At 42.8% G+C, this 19,993-nt stretch overlaps 1 protein-coding gene across 1 annotated transcript in view; it reads left to right on the forward strand.

The window, feature by feature from the left end:
- The window catches only part of NDUFS4 (NADH:ubiquinone oxidoreductase subunit S4), a 282,562-nt gene that overhangs the window by 64,664 nt on the left and 197,905 nt on the right, over window positions 1–19,993 (forward strand). Inside the window, exon 2 of the mRNA XM_082262284.1 lies at window positions 13,694–13,772. Within this exon, the coding sequence (XP_082118410.1) occupies window positions 13,694–13,772 (79 nt within the window). The remainder of the gene's footprint in view (window positions 1–13,693; window positions 13,773–19,993) is intronic.

Raw genomic sequence — 19,993 nt, forward strand, 5'->3', positions numbered from 1 at the left:
TGTTGTCTTTCCTTCAAGCAGGTGTGGACCAGCGTTTGGCGTTGGCCACGATTAAGGGTCAGATTTCTGCACTGGCCGTTCTCTTTCAATGCCCTGTGGCGTCTAATTCTCTGGTTGGCACCTTTGTTCAAGGGGTGCGACACCTGGTCCCTCCTCGGAGGGAGCCTTTGCCTCCATGGGACTTGAACCTTGTTCTGTCCGTGCTACAACATGCTCCCTTTGAAAAGATCAGGGAGATCTCATTACCTCTGTTGTCTAAGAAGGTCGCCTTTTTGGTGGCGATCACTTCGGCTCGCAGAGTGTCGGAGCTGGCAGCCTTGTCCTGCAGGTCTCCGTATCTGGTGCTTCACTTAGATAAGGTGGTCTTGCGACCTAATCCTTCTTTTCTTCCGAAAAGGATCTCGGAATTTCACCTCAATGAGGACATTGTCTTGCCTTCGCTTTGCGCGAAGCCTAAGCATCCGAAGGAGGTGGCCTTACATTCCTGGATGTTGTTCGGGCGATCAGGGCTTACCTGTCAGCGACTAAATCATTTCGCAAGACGGATTCTCTCTTTGTCCTTCCTGAGGGACCTCGGAAGGGCTTGGCGGCGTCGGCTTCTACCATCGCCAAATGGATCAGACAGACTATTGAGCAGGCTTATGCTTTGAAGGGAAAAGTTCCCCCCATGCCTGTGAAGGCGCACTCTACCAGATCTCCGAGTACGTCTTGTGCCTGTCATCATCGGGCTTCTGTGGCCCAGGTGTGTAAGGCGGCGACTTGGTCGTCCGTTCACACCTTCTCAAAGTTCTACAGAGTGGATGTTCAGGCATCGACAGATGCTTCCTTTGGCCGCAAGGTTCTTAGTGCGGCAGTACCTTAGGGTCCCTTGTTTTTTTGGGCCCTTGGCTGTTTGGGATGTTTTTATCCCTAGGTTATTTGTTCTTCCTGGGTTGTTGCTCCTGTTGAGCAAAGTTTTTTTTCATGCTGCCCAGCTGGTTTCCTTCCTTTTGGTGAGGTTCCTTTCTCTGATGTGGGTCCTGCGTTGCCTTAGGCGCGGCTGCATTTCTCACCCCTCATGTATGCACTGCTTTGGGACGTCCCCATTGTGACGAATATGGAGAGGCGGCGACTGTCGGAGGACGTAAGAGAAAACTGAATTTTTGTAAAATCTTACCTGTAAAATTCCTTTCTCTGAGTCCTCCGACAGTCGCCGCCCCCGCCCCTCTTTTGGGGTTTGTTTATGTACTCTACTGCTATTCTACTGAAACTGAGGTATGGATACAGGAAGCAGGAGGGTATTGACTGAGGGGACCACCCCCTGGGGGTGGGATATGCTAAAAGCTTTAATATTGACATATTCTGTTGCCTAGCTACTCCTACGGAGCAAAGGTCAATTACCCCATTGTGACGAATATGGAGAGGCGGCGACTGTCGGAGGACTCAGAGAAAGGAATTTTACAGGTAAGATTTTAAAAAAATCCGTTTTTCAGCCACCCTGTGTACATGAGCCCTATTACTTATTGTTTAAAGTTATATATTTCCATTAGCTTTTATTGATTGTCTCTAAAAAGTTCTACAATAAGTTTTTTATTCTTTATTCTGTTTATCTAGCCCATTTTTCCTAGCTATTTTGTGCTTGAATGACCATGTACTATAAAGTTGTGCACTCCATATTGTATCACGGAGAACAGCATATTCTTTGTGCCCCTTAAAGGTATTTTAAGGTGACATCTGGTTTGGGAACAGTGTGTAATGGAAGCCATTGTGTTAAATTGCTTCTTCTGTCTTGCACTTCTCTGACCGTAGGGAAGGAGAGAATAAGACGGCATTAGACCGCTTTGGGCGCACTCAGTATTTGTGTGGGCAAATTCTCCTTCCAGCTTATTTGTCACAGATTGCTGGCAATACGCTTGGTACAATTAGACTCTCTAAATGTACAAAAATTTAAACACAGAATTTGATGTCTCCTTTTGTGGAGGGAAGCTGCGATTGCGAAATTCTGCTGGGATGTATACATTATCTGTTCTTCATCCAAAAATGTTGTGGTGATTTCTGAGTAATTTCTGTAATGTGTTAGCAAATTGTTCACATGGCATATGTGGGTTTTTCCCTTTTCTCTATTGTAAATCATTACCAAATGACTTGTCATTGGAGGAGATGCACATTATGATTTGTCTTTTTTGAGTAATAACTATAATGTGTGTGTTTGTGTGTGTGTGTGTGTGTATATGTATACATTTGTATATACCTCTATCTCCTTTTTTCCTTTATATAACCTTGTATGCACTGCATTATTGCACTTGCCAATCAATGTGACATTTATGATCTCTTTTGATACTCCTTTACTGGTGCTGAGCAATGAAAATGAACCCTCATGAGTGGGACGTTAACAGCAACAAGGTTATGTGCAAAAATATAGCACTGAAAATGGTGTCATGTATTATAAAATTAACAAAAGCTTTTATTATTGACCAAAAACATTCAGGATAAAAACACTAAATAGCATAGATACAACCACTATTCATCTTTTCTTAGACCATATTCCCACCAAATGTGGGTCGCAATTTGATAATGAAATGTAGAGACCCCACGCGTTTCAAGAACGGTATATCGCTGCTCTTCAGGACCACAGAAATGAACTATACTCTATAATAGAAACATACAAGTAGATATATTAGATACATAGAACATAGAGTTGTCATTTAAAGGGAGGTGGGTATTTACCTATTACAATTTTTTTTTTTGGTGTCTGTGAGGGCACAGATACACCGGGTGGTTGAAAATCTTTTCTGAACCCTGGCAACTTGACAGCGGAAACCGACAGTGAAATATGTCCATTTTTACAGCTTTTACATACTGCGTTTATGCGAGTTTAGCAGCAGTTATGAGCATTTGCGGTTAGAAGCATTTTTTTAAAGCTAACCATAAGGAGACCCTCCCAAATGCCTTCAATGCATGAAAACTAAGTAAATTATTAACTATTTCAGCCATTCTGTGAGAAGAGAGAGCAGCGTGCTTGTAGATAGCGGTCTAATTTTTTTTGTGTTTTCACTATGGATCTCCTCATAAGCATATGTGAGGAAATGCTCCTGATGTTGCTGAAGCTCTGAAAACATAAAAAATTGCGTGGGAGGACCAGAGTTCATCGCTACTGGACTCATCTATTGATGCAGGCAACAGCATGTGGTGAAATTTGCGATTTTTCTACGTTTTTACTGTACCTTGCCAAAGTATTCACCCCCCCCTTGATTTTTTTACCTATTTTGTTACATTACAGTCTTAAGTTCAATGTTAACCACTTAAGCCCCGGAAGATTTTACCCCCTTCCTGACCAGGGCCTATTTTGCGATTCGGCACTGCGTGACTTTAACGGACAATTGCGCGGTCGTGCGACGCTGTACCCAAATGAAATTGACGTCCTTTTTTTCCCCACAAACAGAGCTTTCTTTTGGTGGTATTTGATCACCTGTGCCATTTTTTTTTTTTTTTTTTGATCATGCGCTATAAACAAAAAAAGAGCGACAAGTTTGGAAAAATAACAATACTTTTCACATTTTTTATATAAATCCCCCCCCCCCCCAAAAAAAAATGTCAAAATCAAAATTTTTTAACATTTTAGGCCAATTTGTTTTCTGCTACATATGTTTGGTAAAAAAAATTGCAAAAAGCGTATTTTGATTGGTTTGCGCAAAAGTTATTGCATTTACTAATGAAGGGAAAGATTTTTGTCATTTTTATTTTTTTTTTTTAACGCGTAATGGCGGCGATCTGCGTGTTTTTTTTTTTGCGGGACTGCGACATTGCGGCGAACAGATCGGACCCTTGACTGACACTTTTGGGGGTACCAGTGACATTACTACAGTAATCAGTGGTATACATATGCACTGTTACTGTAAAAATGACACTGGCAGGGAAGGGGTTAACTTTATTGGAGACGGAGGGGTTAAGTGTGTCCCTAGGGGCGTGCTTCTTACTGTGATTGGATGTGGCTTTTCATGATGTAACAGCGGAGATCTACGGTCCTACATAGCAGGACCGTATGATCTGTGCTGTTACACAGGGAAGAAAGACAGGCGGCTTTGTTTACATTAGCCGCCTGCCTTTCTCCCGGTGTAACAGACGATCGCGAGTGACCGGCGGACATCGGGTCCGCCGCTCACACGCACGGGGGGGGGTCCGTGAGCGAGCGGGAGCGCCTCACAGGCTAGCGACGTAGTACGTAAATCGTCGTTAGGCAGTCGGCAAGTGGTTAAGTAAATCTGAATTTTATGTGATTGATCAGTACACAATAGTCTAAATTGGAGAAGTGAAATGAGAGAAATCTATACATAAAACTATTTTTTAGAAATTGAAAACAGAAAATTGGCATGTGCATATGTATTCACCCCCTTTGTTATGACGCTCATAAAAAGCTCTGGTGTAACCAATTACCTGCAGAAGTCACATAATTAGTGAAATGATGTCAACCTATGTGCAATCTAAGTGTCACATGATCTGTCATTGCATATCCACACCTTTTTTGAAAGGCCCCAGAGGCTGCAACACCTAAGCAAGAGGCACCACTAAGCAAACACTGTCATGAAGACCAAGGAACTCTCCTCCAAACAAGTAAGTGACAATGTTGTTAAGTACAAGTTGAGATTAGGTTATAAAAAAAAAAAAAATCCAAATCTTTGATGATCCCCAGGAGCACCATCAAATCTATCATATCCATCAATGGAAAGAATATGGCACAACAGCACACCTGCCAAGAGACGGCCGCCCACCAAAACCCATGGACCTGGTAAGGAGGGCATTAATCAGAGAGGCAGCACAGAGACCTAAGGTAACCCTGGAGGAGCTGCAGAGTTCCACAGCAGAGACTGGAGTATCTTTACTTAGGACGATAATAAGCCATACGCTCCATAGAGTTGGGCTTTATGGCAGAGTGGCCAGAAGAAAGCAAAAAACAAAATGGCACGTTTTGAGTTTGCGAAAAGGCATGTACTAGACTCCCAAAATGTATGGAGGAAGGTGCTCTGGTCTGATGAAACTAAAATTTAACTTTTCGGCCATCAAAGAAAAAACGCTATGTCTGGCACAAACCCAACACATCACATCACCCAAAGAACACCATCCCCACAGTGAAACATGGTGGTGGCAGCATCATGCTGTGGGGATGTTTTTCAGCAGCCGGGACTGGGAAACTGGTCAGAGTTGAGGGAAAGATGGATGGTGCTAAATACAGGGATATTCTTGAGCAAAACTTGTACCACTCTGTGTGTGATTTGAGGATAGGACGGAGGTTCACCTTCCAGTAGGACAATGACCCCAAACACACTGCTAAAGCAACACTTGAGTCGTTTAAGGGGAAACGTGTAAATGTGTTGGAATGGCCTAGTCAAAGCCCAGACCTCAATCCAATAGAAAATCTGTGGTCAGACTTAGATTGCTGTTCACAAGCGCAAACCATCCAACTTGAAGGAGCTGGAGCAGTTTTGCAAGGAGGAATGGGCAAAAAGTCCCAGTGGTAAGATGTGGCAAGCTCATAGACTTATCCAAAGCGACTTAGAGCTGTGATTGCCGCAAAAGATGGCTCTACAAAGTATTGACTTTAGGGGGGTGAATAGTTATGCACATTGACTTTTTCTGTTATTTTGTAGTATTTGTTTGCTTCACAAAAAAAAAAAAAAAACTTCAAAGTTGTGGGCATGTTCTGTAGATTAAATGATGCTAATCCTCAAACAATCCATGTTAATTCCAGGTTGTGAGGCAACAAAACACGAAAAACACGGTGAATATTTTGCAAGGCACTGTATATGTTCAAAAATTATCAGAAATATTTTCCCCTTCAAAAATGCTTATAAACGAAAACGCGGTTTAGTACGGTTACAAGTATTTGCCGTTTGTACATGTATAAGAAAACATAGAGGAGAGTTCAGGGGCTGCTGAAAAAAAAAATGCCCAACTGCTCCTAAACTTCTGTCTATCAGCTGTAGTGTACAAAAGTAAGTTCATAAACTTTTTACCACATGTGGAAGCTTCACCAAGGATTTCCTTTTTATAGTCCTGTCTACCAACTTTGAGACAAACATATTTCTAAAAACATGTTGTACTGTAGTATGTTTTCTTTTGGTTTTATTCAGTGCCTCCATTTCCAGCAGAACATATCTTTCATTTGCTCCATTACTGCCTTGTTCAGCTGCCAGGAGCAAGGAAACTACTTGGTGCGTGTGACTCTGGAGGAGCATTTAGAGTCTGTTCACACTGGGGCGGCACAACTCTGTACTACTTCGGGGGCGACTTGTGCATTCCCATGCACCACGACTTCGGAGTGACTTGCATGGGCTTCGAGGTCGCCCCGAAGTAGTACAGGACCCTTTTTCTAAGTCGGAGCGACTTGTATCGCTCCTAATAGAACGGGTCCTGTAGCAGTCAATGGACCACGAGGGAGTGCGACTTGTCAGGCTGACAAGTCGTCTGACAAGTCGCGCTAGTGTGAATCGAGTCTTAATGTGACAGGTCTGTTGCTTGATGATTGGCCCAGTGGTTTTAGGCCCCGTTCACACCTGAGCAATTTTCTGCTTGAAACTTGTACACAGGTATAAGTGATCATTACAGCCTGCTGGCTTCTGGGAGAAACCTGCTGGTGGACACTAGAACTGCAGCAATCAGCCCAGAGCAGCACAGTGCTACCAACAGGTGAACTCAATCCTAACAGTCATTTCATGAGATAATTTATGAGGGCGTGTTTAGGGGCGAAGCATTTGGTGGCAAGTAGCCCTTAAGGCCTTGCTAGTAGCTCAGGACTTGAAATTTTGAGTTCCAGAAAAAATAGTGATGCTCAGCACCCTGCTCCTGCGCTCAGAACCTGGTCCTCAGGCTGTCTCTATCACGGAACTTATACTTGGCATCCACTCTGGCTAAGCTTTGCTGCCCTCTGAGACCGGGGTGGTCAACTAGACACTGTAAATAGAAAACAAAGAATGGGGCGCACCAGCCTAGCGCATTATCCTCAGCGAGTTTTATTGATAAAAAAGAGCTGTGAGGAAGAGGCACGGCCTTGAAACGCATCAGCCCTCCGTCTTTACGAGATATTGGACTCCTTTAAAGATGCTGCTTTATGGAACTGAAATGCTTGACCTTTACGCATGTTTGTGAGTAGCTGATTTTAAACTTTTTTACCAATAAAACTCGCTGTGGATAATGTGCTAGGCTGGTGCGCCCCTTTCTTTGTTTTCTATTTACTTGAAATTTTGAGCCCTGCCTTAAGTCATGCTGACTTCATGAAATGAAATCCTGGTTTCTCTGCTGGCCTTTTGAAGTCATTTTCACACCCTTGGTAGGTTGTGGTTCCTAGTCATTTTCTGGGTTCTTCCCCATTAAATCTTGCCTTGGCGAGGTGATTGTCTGATTTGACAATTTCTTAAGGTACAATGTTCTAATTTCTTGACTTTTATGGTGTTGCAAGGATCTACCTGCCTTTGCAAGGATGTTTTTTCCATCCCTTGTCTGTCTGGTATCCATTTCTTTTAGGAACTTGTTCCTTTTCCTTGTTGGCTATATTTGGCTTTTGGTCTTTTCCTTGGTGGTGGCGAGTGTTGAGTTTAGATTGTCCCATCTCCTTCCTTGGTATGTGGTTTCATGCTACCTTCTGGGCTGGGTCATTCCTGGTGATCATGTTTGTCTTGGACATCAGGCTTTTTTCCTCGGGTTATGTTGCAGGTTCCCCAGTCAAGAAGGGGGTTTTGCTTTATCCAGTGTCAAATTTTGGTGTTTGCTTTTCAGATGGCTCTTTGGCTGCTTGCAGCCCTCAGATCTGTTTTGTTACTGCTCCTCCACTCCTCAATGACTGTAGACTGCTTTTGGGTGTCGCGAAACTATACGATTTGCTGTATCCCTCTACAAAGGTCCCAACCTTTTGTGTTTACAATTATGCTCTTGGTACTGCTTGCTACAAACTAAGGCATGCTGGGCAGAGGAGGTTTTTTTCCTGGTCTTGTCTAAAGCTTTTATTTGCCAGTGTCCAATCCTCCTGTAGCAGACAGTATTACTTTGAGAAAATGCTAACTTGTATCTCTCAATGGACTCCAGGAGAAAAAAAAAATCCAATGCGCACAAAATACTATTTTCAGTGATCTAATGCAATAAATGTTTGTAAATCCACATGTTGTAATCCGGATGTCGGACCTCAGATGACGTCTTTTGATGCTTTGAATTGGGTTAGGGAGCTCTTCCTGTACAAAGTTTATTATTCGCCTCAGGAAATTAATATGTGCATGTCCAATGATTCATCCATTTGTACTGCTCGCTCTCTAAACATGAAAGTCTTTTATTTTAATAAGAAACAAAATTAGAAACTACATATTTACCCATTCTATTTCTTAATTGAAGTCTAACTTTTTATGGTGTCTGAAAGTTTGTCATTTTGTTGGTTTATCTTGATAATTTGTAGTTTTGTTTCAAGGGGTTGTGACAATATCTTGGTGTATCTGTGGCCGAAATATAAAATCATAAATTCAGTACCACATTCATTGTATTTTAGTTACTTCTAGCTTACTCCTATTAATCAGAATGATCTTAGGTTGAAAACTAGTATTTTGAAGAATTCCAGAAATATACTTTCTGGATTTCAGTGGCACACATTCTTCACTATGCCCTGTAAATATATTTTGAGAGGAGGAGTTTCAGATGGTGGAGTCAGTACAGGAATCCCTGCTTGTAGACAGCAAGGTAACAAAGCATGCAGGGAATCCAGGAAGTTGTGAAAAGAGATGTCCATAAGACAGGCAGCAATCACAGCATGAAAAGATATATTTCTCTTACATCCTCTGACAGTCGCCGCCCACTCATTCAGTCTTCACCAGTGGGTATTGACCTCTTATCCATAGGAGCAAGCTAGGCATAAGACTTGTTAAAAACAAAGTAATTTACATAGACGCACCCATGGGGGCTGTCCCACTGGTCCAATACCCCCCTGCTATCAGCCATCCTAATTCAGTTTGTCTTCTGCCTAGTTAGGAATAAGATAGGCTCTCCCTGTGCAGGCGCTACAGTCTCGGCCTTTTTCTATTTCTTATTATTTTATTTCTGCAAATGCGTTTTTTTTTTTTGCATTACTAGCTGTTTATTTATCAGCGTTTAGTTAGTCACTTCTTCAAGATGATTGACGATGAGGGACGGTCAGACTTGCCTGCAGGTTGCCTCCTCCCATCCTTAAATCCCTCACTGAGCTGAGCTCCCCCCCCCCCTGTCTGGACCTAGAGTCTAGTGGGGGGTCCCAGGGCAGAGAATGCAGCAGACCCCCTGGGGTCCCCAGGGGATCCCCTTGCAGAGGGTGCTGCGTTGCACAGGAAAGATCCTGGCAGCATGCTTCAGTGTTTGTAGCTGATAGTGGCCATTTTCCCTTAGTCTGGCTGGTCTCCGGTTGGTGGCCATGTTTGTGTAGTTGGATGATGTCAAGGCAGCCATTTTCCCTTAGTCTGGCTGATCTCCGGTTGGTGGCCATGTTTGTGTAGCCGGATGATGTCATGGAGGCCATTTTTCCTTAGGGAGATGCTGGAAACACCTGAAGCCTTGTGGGGATGCCGAAGCTCCTCCTCTTCCTCAGTTTCCTCTTCCTGTGCCCGGAACATATGAACAGGGATAGCGTCCATGATGATGCTGGGTTCGAATTCTCGGCATTCCTCCAGTCAATAGGGTGAGTCTTTGGGGGTACCTGTTATCTCTCCCTGCTGCTAGGTACCCTGAGCCTTTAGGGGATCCTTTACTAGTGCCAAAAGATCTTTTTTGTACTGCAAGGTCTTCCTTTCCTTTTGCAGCCTCAGGGTTCCCTCTCCAGCTTTGACACCCTCATGGAGGTGGAAGGTCCCTCGAAACCCCAGCTTCCTTTGGTTGCACTGACGGCAGTCCTGCAGTCCTTTGTATCCCGGGTGGAAGTGGCATGTGGCAAAGGCCCAGGTTGAAGCGTCACCCCGCCTTCCCCTGCCTTAGGCTGTCTCATCTGATTCTGAGCCTGATGCCGCCCTGGCCCATCCAGGGGGATTTAATATCACACCCCCTGATCCTTCTGATAGTGAGGATGATTACTCCATGGGCGCTGGTAGATGCACTTATCATTGCGTGAGACGTTAAAGGGGATGTAGCTGATGTAGCCATGGACGTGGCTATGTCGTTTGGTACACACAGGTCGCATTGTACTCCAAAGGTGTTTCTTTATGTGCCTTATTTTGACAGGTTTTCCTGTAAGTAATGGGAACAACCAAAATTACCCTCTGTACCCCACCAAACGTTTTGCTGTACGTTACCCTTTTGAGGAGTAACTTTTAAAAAAGTGGGCTAGTCCACCAGTGGTGGGCCCTCCTGTTTCCAGGTTGAATAAAACAACCATGATCCCAGAGTAATCCCCATCCTTTAAGGACTCGGCTGACAAAGCGGAGGCTGTGGCACGCAGGCTGGTTCGACATTGCGGCCAGTCTTTACCTCAGCCCTGGTGTCTCAGACCCTAACTGAATGGGCCAAGCTTTTGCTCTAGGGCTTGGGGGAGGGTGAGCAGGTCCCTGCTGCTTATGTTGATTTAGCGGACCAGTTGGTCCATGGGCTGCAGTTTATTCGTGATGCAGCTTTTGGATACAGCTCCTGTGCTGTCCAAACTTTGTTTCAGTGGTGGTGATCAGGTGCGTACTGGGGCTTAAGAGTTGGTCTGCAGACCAAGCCTCTAAGAAAGCTCTCATTGATCTGCCCTTTCAAGGCGATCGCTTGTTTGGGGCTACCCTGGATGACCTCATTAGGGGAATCACGGGGGGGGGGGGAGAAGAGTACCTTCATGCCACAGTCACGGAAAGAAAAGGAGCCTCGCCGCAGACAGGGCCCTCTTTCTTAGCCCATAGAAAGTCCTTTTGTGCTTCTGGGATGGAGAATAAGGGAGATGGATCTTTTAAATCTTCCCCGGAGGGTTCCAAACAACCATTATTGGGGTGGGGGGATATCTTTGCTGGTTTCTGGCCCCATGAACTTCTTTGAGCATTTAGGAAATCCACAAAATGTTTATTTTGGGGATACCCAGAAAAGGGGACAAAGCTTGTCCTTTTTCAGATTTTTTTTTTTTTTAGTTCCTGAGTCTCCTTGTGCAGATTTAATTCCTGCAAAGGTTCAGGTGATGTCTGAACTACCTCAGGTCCCCCCTATCCCTGTCCAGGGAATTGATTTACCTAGGGCTGATTCTTTTTCTGACCAGGGTGAACCTTCCTCTGCACAAACTTCAGGGACCCCAGGCCGTGATTCACCGGTTGCTGTCACACAGATCCCACTCTCACTCTCTCCCATTTTGCATACAGGTTGAGAGTCTGGTGGTATCCACATTCAAGACAGTTCTGTTTGCGCAGTCTTACATGCAGCTCCTTTAGCAGGTTTGGCTCCACAGGAGGATACTGAAGTTCGTGATGAAGTCACAGGGTCCTCTGGCGGATGCCGCAGGCGTCCAAGGGCCACGGTAAGGCCAGTATCCTCCTCGGTTAAGGCTTCTTCTGCAGTTCCTGCGAGGAATCAAGAGCGAGGATCTTCCAATCATCCTTTCAGAGAAGACCAGTTGTCCAAAGGGCTGATCTACCATGCTGCTTTAGTCGCTGGTTTTAAGGGCTTAGTTATTGAAAGCCAGGCACTGAGAGAGAGAGGTTTGTCTGGATCAGTGATCCCTACTATGATGAATGCGAGGAAGTCCTCTTCCAGCAAGATATAGCATCGTACGTGGAAAGTGTACATTTCATGGTGTGAGTCGATTGGCGCTCATCCTCAATCCTTTTCTGTGGTTCGGATCTTAACCTTTCTTTAACAGGGCGTTGATCAGAAGTTGGCCAAGTACCATCAAGGGCCAGGTGTCTGCCCTGGCAATCTTCTTTCAGCGACCCCTAGCCACGCACTCTTTAGTTCGTACTTTCATTCAGGGGGTTCGACATGTGGCTCCACCTGTACGATCTCTTTTGCCGCCATGGGATTTAAATTTAGTACTTTTGGTTCTCCAGAAACCTCCATTTGAGAATATTTGGGAGATTCCCTTGCCTACGTTATCCCAGAAGGTAACATTCTTGGTGGCTATTACCTTGGCCCGCAGGGTATCGGAATTGGCGGCATTATCCTGTCGCAGTCCCTATCTTGTGGTCCATAGGGATAAAGTGGTTCTTCATTCCTGCCCAAAGTTGTCTCTGACTTCAGTTTGAATGAGGACATTGTGTTGCCCTCCTTGTGTCCCAAGCAGTCTCATCCCAAGGAATTTTCTTTGCATACCTTGGATGTGGTTCGTGCTTCGGGTGTATCTGGCAGCTACTGAGTCTTTTCGGAGGTCAGACTCGCTTTTTGTGGTTACGGACAAACGAAGAAAAGGGCTGGCCACTTTTTGGCTTCCGTCTCCAAATGGATCAGATGATGACTCAGGCCTATTCCTTTTAAAGGTCCGGTTCCCCCTTTCCCTGTCACGGCGCATTCTACTCAGGCTCTGAGTGCTTCCTGGGCCTTCTGTCATTGGGTATCAATATCGCAAGTATTTTTAAGGTGGCCTCTTGGTCATCCGTGCATACCTTCACAAAATTCTATAAGGTAGATACTTCGGCATCTGCGGATGCTTCTTTTGGCCGCAAAGTTTTGCAGGCTGCTGTTTAAGAGGGGCTGTTTTCTCTTAAAGGGGTGTTTTTTCTTTAAACCTTTATTTTTCAGACGGGCTCCTGTGTCCTGGTTAAGGGTTCTTATGTTTAGCCTTGGGTTATTTTCCCCACCCCTCATTTTTCCTTTTGGCACTGCTTTTAAACGTCCCACTAGTTATGATTTATGGAGTGTTGTGTCCGTCGATGAACGAAAGAGAAAATGGCATTTTTGTACTTAACGACAATTCCAATTCTCTGAGTTCGACGGACAAAGCACTCACCCTCTATGGAGTTCTGATACTTCTAATATTGCTTGCTACTAAACTTATTACCTAGAGCAGAGAGGGGGGTTATATACCAGCTGAGGACGGTCCATGGATGTAGCCAGGTGTTTTTTGTTCTGCCTAGTCTTACTCCTGGAGGAGGCAATATAACCCACTATTTATGATTTATGGAGAGCTGTGTCCGCGCTTTGTCCGTCGAATAACAAAAGAATTGGATCTTTTGCGGTAAGTACCAAGGACTCTCCCTTCTCCGTGACAAATTATTTTTTGTATATATATATATATATATATATATATATATATATATATATATATATATATATATATATATATATTAAAAAAAAAAGTCCTAGATGGGTTTGGTTTTGCAGGGTCTGTCTCAAGCCATGCAGCTAACTCCACTGAACTAGGGCTTTCTTTTGCTTGCCTTAAATTATTTAGTTCTTCTTCACCTCATTTTGGGTCCATGCTTGTTGCAGCTTTGTGTTGGTCTGTTCGTGACAAGTCTGCTGCTGTACATTCATATAGAGCAGTACAGTTCTTGCCAGTGGCAGTCTATCTGTGTTACGGGAAGCCTGTAGCAGACATAAAGTGCAGCCTGTTGTAAACTGCTTAGTGGGAGCCTGCCAAGAACGCAGCAGACAGAACTAATTGGAGAGAAAAATAATTTTGGTGCCCTTCTCCGTTCTTCCTTTTTTTTTTTTTTTTTTTCTACTAGGCTTATGTTAAAGTTTTTATATATGATTTATCTGCCTTTATTTATTTTTTTCTTGATGCATGAATCATTTTTTAACTTTGCGTTTTGCACTGCAGGTCACTGAACACTTCCACATGGAGGCTGGCAGAAACCCAAAGTCAAGACACGCAACTCATCACTGTGGATGAAAAAATGGTGAGTTTTTTTCTTTTCCTCAAGCTGCATCTTTCCTTGAGGGGCTCAGACGGTGTGCTGTGGGTAAACCTGTATTGTTCGATAAGAAATTTGGGATGCTCAAGGCAAGGCAAAGACTGCTGGGATAGGAGGGGAAGGACGTTTGCAATGTGCAAACAGTTAACTTGCAGAGCAAACCATGTCATAGTTATCTGTCAGTGAACCTGTGAACACTAAACATTACCATAACACTGTGCTGGCACACTAATTGTGTGTACACTATGACCATCTGACTGTAGCAGCTTATGCAGTGAAACTGACAAATGGGAATTTAAGCTTTTTGTTTTTCGTATATCATCAGTAAATCGTTTTAACCCCTTATGCAACCATCAGCAATTTGGCAAATTATTGCAAATGTGGTCTGCCTAGGGACTTTGTTTTTTCTTTTTAGAAGACTCTGGGTGTTTATATGAGCATTTAAAGGGAATGTGTCAAAAAAGCAACACATTTGTTTCAGAAGAGTCTGATGGAAGCTGACACTCAAGCAGTTTCGTAGTTTGAAGTGATTTTTTTTAATATATTCTTTTAAGTAAGTCCTGTCATACTTACCTGCTCTGTGTAATGGTTTTGCACAGAGGAGCCCCGTTAATTGTGTGTGCGCGTGCTCCTTTGTCCTAGGATTTCATTGATGGCAGCAGGAGCCAATGCCCAGTGAGGAGTGCATAACGCTGGATGGAAATGGGGCTCAATTATAAGGTGGCTGGGGGTGGAATCCTGTACACAGGTTTTTTACCTAATGCAGAGAATGCATTGAGATAAAAAAAACATTCGGCTTTGGAACCACTTTACCTGACCCTTTTTTAGCGACACTGCCCTGGAACTAGAATGTGACCTTTTAGGCAGAGAATGGTAGCTTGCATCTCTTGTTTCTAATAGAGTAGAAGGCAAATATATACAGATTCCTGATTGCCAACCATGGTTAATTATTGTGCCTCCCAAAAAGTTCTCTTAGGCCCCTTTAACACTTGCGGACCATTCGTTTCATCAGTTTAGTCACGTTTTTTCAAAGAAAATATGGATGAAGTTTTTCATGGGTTTTTCGTTCACATATATATATATATATATATATATATATATATATATATATATATATATATATATATATATATATATATATATATATATATAATATGTGTGTGTATATATAATTTTTCTTTTTTTTACATCCGCAATCTAGAATCCTTAATCACGTTGAGTCCGAGTCATTTTTTTATGCGCAAACAGACCGTTTGTCCTTTTACATCCATTTTTCGTCAGATCTGGTTTTAATGGAAGTAAAAAGGACTTTAATCCCTTTAAAAAAAAAAAAAATGTTGACTGAAACGGGTGTAAATGAATAGTTATCGGTTTACATCTGTTTTTCCATACAGATGCATTGATGCTGTTTTTTAATCCATCAACGGATGGATAAAAAATGAACAAATGGTGTGAAATAGGCCTTAGGGGTCTCTTCAGGCTGTTTTTGTAAACTGGCTAAAGGTCCCAAAAAAGTGCGGGAGAACTGAAGAGTTTTAAGATACTGAACTGTGATGCTCTGTCAGAGCCCATATTGTACATTGGGATTGAAAAAAATAAATAAAAGATCCTTCACCATTTATTTGTGATCAGTTTATTGGTATTTATAATTTGCAACCCCTGAGAAGGGGTATTTGTAATTCTGTTGAGCTGGCTTTCTAATACAGTTCCCCCTCCCCCTGCTGGACACATACAAAGTTCTGACCGTTAATTTTTCCTTGTGGTCTAAAGCAGGGGTGTCCAAACTTTTTTTTCAAGGAGGGTCAGGTTTTATGAAGTGAACATGTATGAGGGCCGACCATTTTGCCTGACATTCTGTGGACCATTAAAATGAAATGCAAATTAACTATTTTATGCAAAATTTATCGCAAACTGCATACTTTTCATTTCGTCACATGGATGACAAATCTAAATAGGTGTTAAATCGCTCCGCCTTTCATATCTGAAGGCCAGATGAAAAAAAAATGCAGGAAGCTGAAATATGTGTCAGGAACATTGTAAAGTACATTACATATTATTGGTAATAAAGGTTGTCTGTCCACTTTTAAGTAAAAAAAATATGAACAGGAACATAACACCAAGTATACGTGTTGTGTCCAAATATATTTATAACTGATTTTGACCAACTGACATTACTTGAGATTTTACAATGTATTCATCTCAATTCGGAGCATGCGTGTGTTAACCACATATAAGCGCTATATGAACCCACCTATGATGAATAATGATGGCAGCAATAAAAGTCATGAATGATGCCAATATATTTTTCCAAGTTACCTGTGGGGCCGTATTAAAGCGGCTCAGCGGCCAGACTTTGTACATGCCTGGTCTAAAGAATACAGCTTGTTCAAGTCTGTAATTGGATTGTGAAGGAATAGCTGATGTCATGTATGTTCTCTATTCTCCAATCAGCATACCCTGTTAGATTCCCCGCACTGTGCCCATGAAGTAAAGCCTTTCAGACTTCAGCCTCATACGCACTAAGCATGAAACACTGCTTTTAAGGGGTGTTTTTTTTTTTCTGCCGGTGAACTTCCCTCAATGTTAGCCTATGTCCATGCACACATAGGTGTTTAGAAATTTACAGGCAGAAAAAAAAACCCATGCCAGCACGTCCAGGAGCAGGAGCTTTTGGTAGAAAATATGCTTGATGTGGGTTAAATCTAGGCGCATCAAGCGCTTAAGCAATAATTCAGTTCAATTATTTTGGCCAATAAAATCATTACCACCCAAGAGCTTGACGTAGCTAGACCTATTTAAACTCATCAAGCATTTTTTTCTGCCAAAACGCTGCTGCCAGGAGGAAAGGCGTATAGGGCCTTACAGTGTTGACCATGTCTCTCCATTTGAACACTTATCTGCAAGAAGAAGCTATCGGCCGACATCAAGGAGCTGGTCCAGGCTCTGAAAAGATCCCGACCATGGATCCACCTCAATGCCTGGACCAAACAGCTGGCTCAGCCTCTCAGTGATGCGCGGGTTAACCCCTCCCACCACCTCCACAGCATAGTGTTTCAGTGAGCGCTGGAGGGGCAGAGCAGAAAGGCTCCCCCACCAGCAACATACAATGATTACTGCTGGCGGCTATAACCACCAGCAAGTGATCAAGCAAAACAAATCTGACAGGCTGTTTGTACTGAAAACAATCATAGAAACATAGAAAAAGACCTAGTAGTCCATCGAGTCTGCCCATTATTTAATTTTTTTACATTTTTTTTTTGTTAACTATACTCTGACTATAGATCTATGTTTGTCCCAAGCATGTTTGAAGCCATTTACTATTGACTGTCTCACTACCTCTGCTGGAAGTTTATTCCAAGCATCCATTACCCTTTCAGTAAAATAATACTTTCTAAGATTAGTTTTTAACTTTCCTCCAGTTAGCTTGAGGTCATGTCCCCCGGGTGATTTTGGTTTCATATTGAAAAAACTGCCCATGAACCTTAATAACCCCCTTAATCTATTTAGAGCAGGTATGTCCAACCTGCGGCCCAGAACTGCAGGCAATGCGGCCCACTGCCCCCTGACAATTTTTTCTTTTTTCCTGGGGAGGAAGGAAGGCTGGTCGGGGGGCACGGTCACAGAGGCTTCCAACTAACTGTAGGCAGAGACTGCCTCGGAAAGGATCATCCTCTAGTTGTGTTAAATAAGTGCTGGGGGGGGGGGGGGGCAGTGCGGGAAGGGCGCGGCGGCGTTTTATTACTTGTATACCTTAACTATAGTATATATTTTATATACGGCCCAAGAAAATTTCTCTACACTTAATGTGGCCCAGAGAAGCCAAAAGGTTGGACACCCATGATTTAGAGGTTTCAATCTGGTCTCCCCTTTCCCTTCTTTCCTCCATTAAGTTCCTGAAGTCGCTCTCAATATGTTTTTTCCCCGAAACCTTTCACCATTTTTAATACCTGTCTTTGGACATTCTATTTTATCAATTTCTTTCTGTAAGTGAGGTCTCCAGAACTGGACACAGAATTCTAAATGAGGTCTCACTAAAGATCTATATAGGGAAATCAGAACCTCCTTCCTCCTGCTGGTAATCCCTTTAGTGATGCATCCTAGAATTATATTCCATTTTCCCACTGCCTGGTCACACTATTTTCTCAGTTTGCAATCTTTTTTTTCTTTTTTTTTCTCGCTCTATTGATCGACTTCTGTACAACCAGCCTGCCCATAGACAGACTGAAATTCGGCCAGTTCCTGCTGAACCAGATGAATTTTGATGTGTCCGACTTTAGCATATAGAATCAAATTAATAAAAAATTTAGACTGGTTTTTGCTTTTTTCACCCCCCCAACTGATAATTTCCAATTTGTATACAGATCAGAAATAGTTTTCATCCTGCTAAACAAAGCAGATGATTGTGACATAAGCACAATAAATCAGGCAGTTTGGAAGACTGTCTTACTATGGTACACAGTGATACACCTGGAAGCACATCTTGTATTTGATTGTCCTTGGCCCAAAAATATTTACTTTATGAAGAGCAGAAAATAAATGGAATGGCACACAGAATGGATTTATAGTGTTCATTATTATGTGTTAATTGATCACATAAGTGATAAAACCTTCTATGTTTTGTGTCAATGCAACTTGAGTGAGTTTACGGTTAACAATTTTGCAAAGTTCTGCAAGTTCCACATGGTGGTGGGTTTTACTTTTCACTTATTCATGCTAGTTATGAGATATATTAAATATATATTTGGAATCAACTTGTTAAAGAAACTAGAACTGTGCTGCTGTCAGAAATTGTTGACAAAAATTCAGAAAAGCAGCTAGGCAAAAGTGAATTCTCCAATAAATGGAAACTAAGGCCCGGGTTCTCACATATGCGAATTGGATGTGGGTTTCTCTGCATCCAATTCACATGACAGGATAGTTTGACCAGCTCTCAATGAAGCCGGTCTACACAGCTCCAGGGCGGCTGCGGTCCGTGTTTTAAAGAGGGTCCTGTGCGTCTTCTGGTCTGATTCAGGTTCAAATTCAGTTAAAAATTCGTACCTGATTTACACTTTAATCGATGAACAGGGACACACTGCTGTGACCCGCGGCCGCAGCATATGTGAACAGAGCCTTATTGATCCCAGTTTTTATTCTCTGGGAAAATGAAAGAAATTGCATTGGTCATTCTGCCGAATTGTCCTCCCTTTATGTCCTGCTTGTCACGTGGGATAAGTTTGAATGAACTGTGGTGATTAACTTTTGAAAGCTGTAAAGGAACGCTAAGATTATCACAGGATTGCTTTGAAAGCAGTATTTTGCGTACAATTTTCTGATCGTGTACGCGGGACTTTAGGCTCTGTTCACACTAGTGCAACTTCACCTTCACCTGCTGTCACGCTGCTATGCTTGACAATGGGAATCACATTATTCTCTATGGTGGCCATTAACGTCACCGTAACAACACGGTAACTCCATGAATCGTGTGAGCGGTCATGATTAGCTGTGAGAGTTGTCAGACCCTCATTGCTTTTAGAGGGGCTGTCACCCAAAGCTATTCGCGGGGAACCCCTGTTGGGTCCCCTTCTGCTAATGGCCCCATTTAAAAGTGAAAATGGGGCCTTAATGTTTCCTGTTGATCAGGGTTGTCTTTGTATTGTTTTTGGATTTCAAAATAACTTGTATACTAGCCATTAAATTGAACCCACTTAAAGTATCCATATCCATTTATCATATATTAAACTGTCTTTTTTTTTTTTTCTCATCTTATTCTAATGGAAATTTGTAAGAATGGACCTAGAATGCCCAGGTAAAGAGCTAGTTGGCATAGATTTACTGTATTTTCTGGCATATAAGACTACTTTTGAACCTCAAAAAAATCCTCCAAAAATGGGGGGGTCGTCTTATACGCAGAGTATAATACTGTATCTCCAAGGTACCCTAAGTATAAGTATTACCGGTAGATGTAATCTCTCAAGACGCTGGCTGTGTGGGAATCCTGTACCGGTATACTGTATGTACCGTAGATTCAGCTACATACAGTATATCACGCTGAGCCAATCACGGAGAGCAATGTATTCTATTATTGAATGCAAAGCCTGCTCGGATTGGCAGAGTAACATCAGCCCGCCTCTCTGACTCTGCCAATCTGAGCAGGCTTTGCATTCAATAATAGAATACATCGCTCACTGTGATTGGCTCAGCGTGATATACTGTATGTAGCTGAA

Source organism: Pelophylax lessonae (genome assembly GCF_965119305.1).
Source record: "Pelophylax lessonae genome assembly, chromosome: 1".
NCBI lineage: Eukaryota > Metazoa > Chordata > Amphibia > Anura > Ranidae > Pelophylax > Pelophylax lessonae.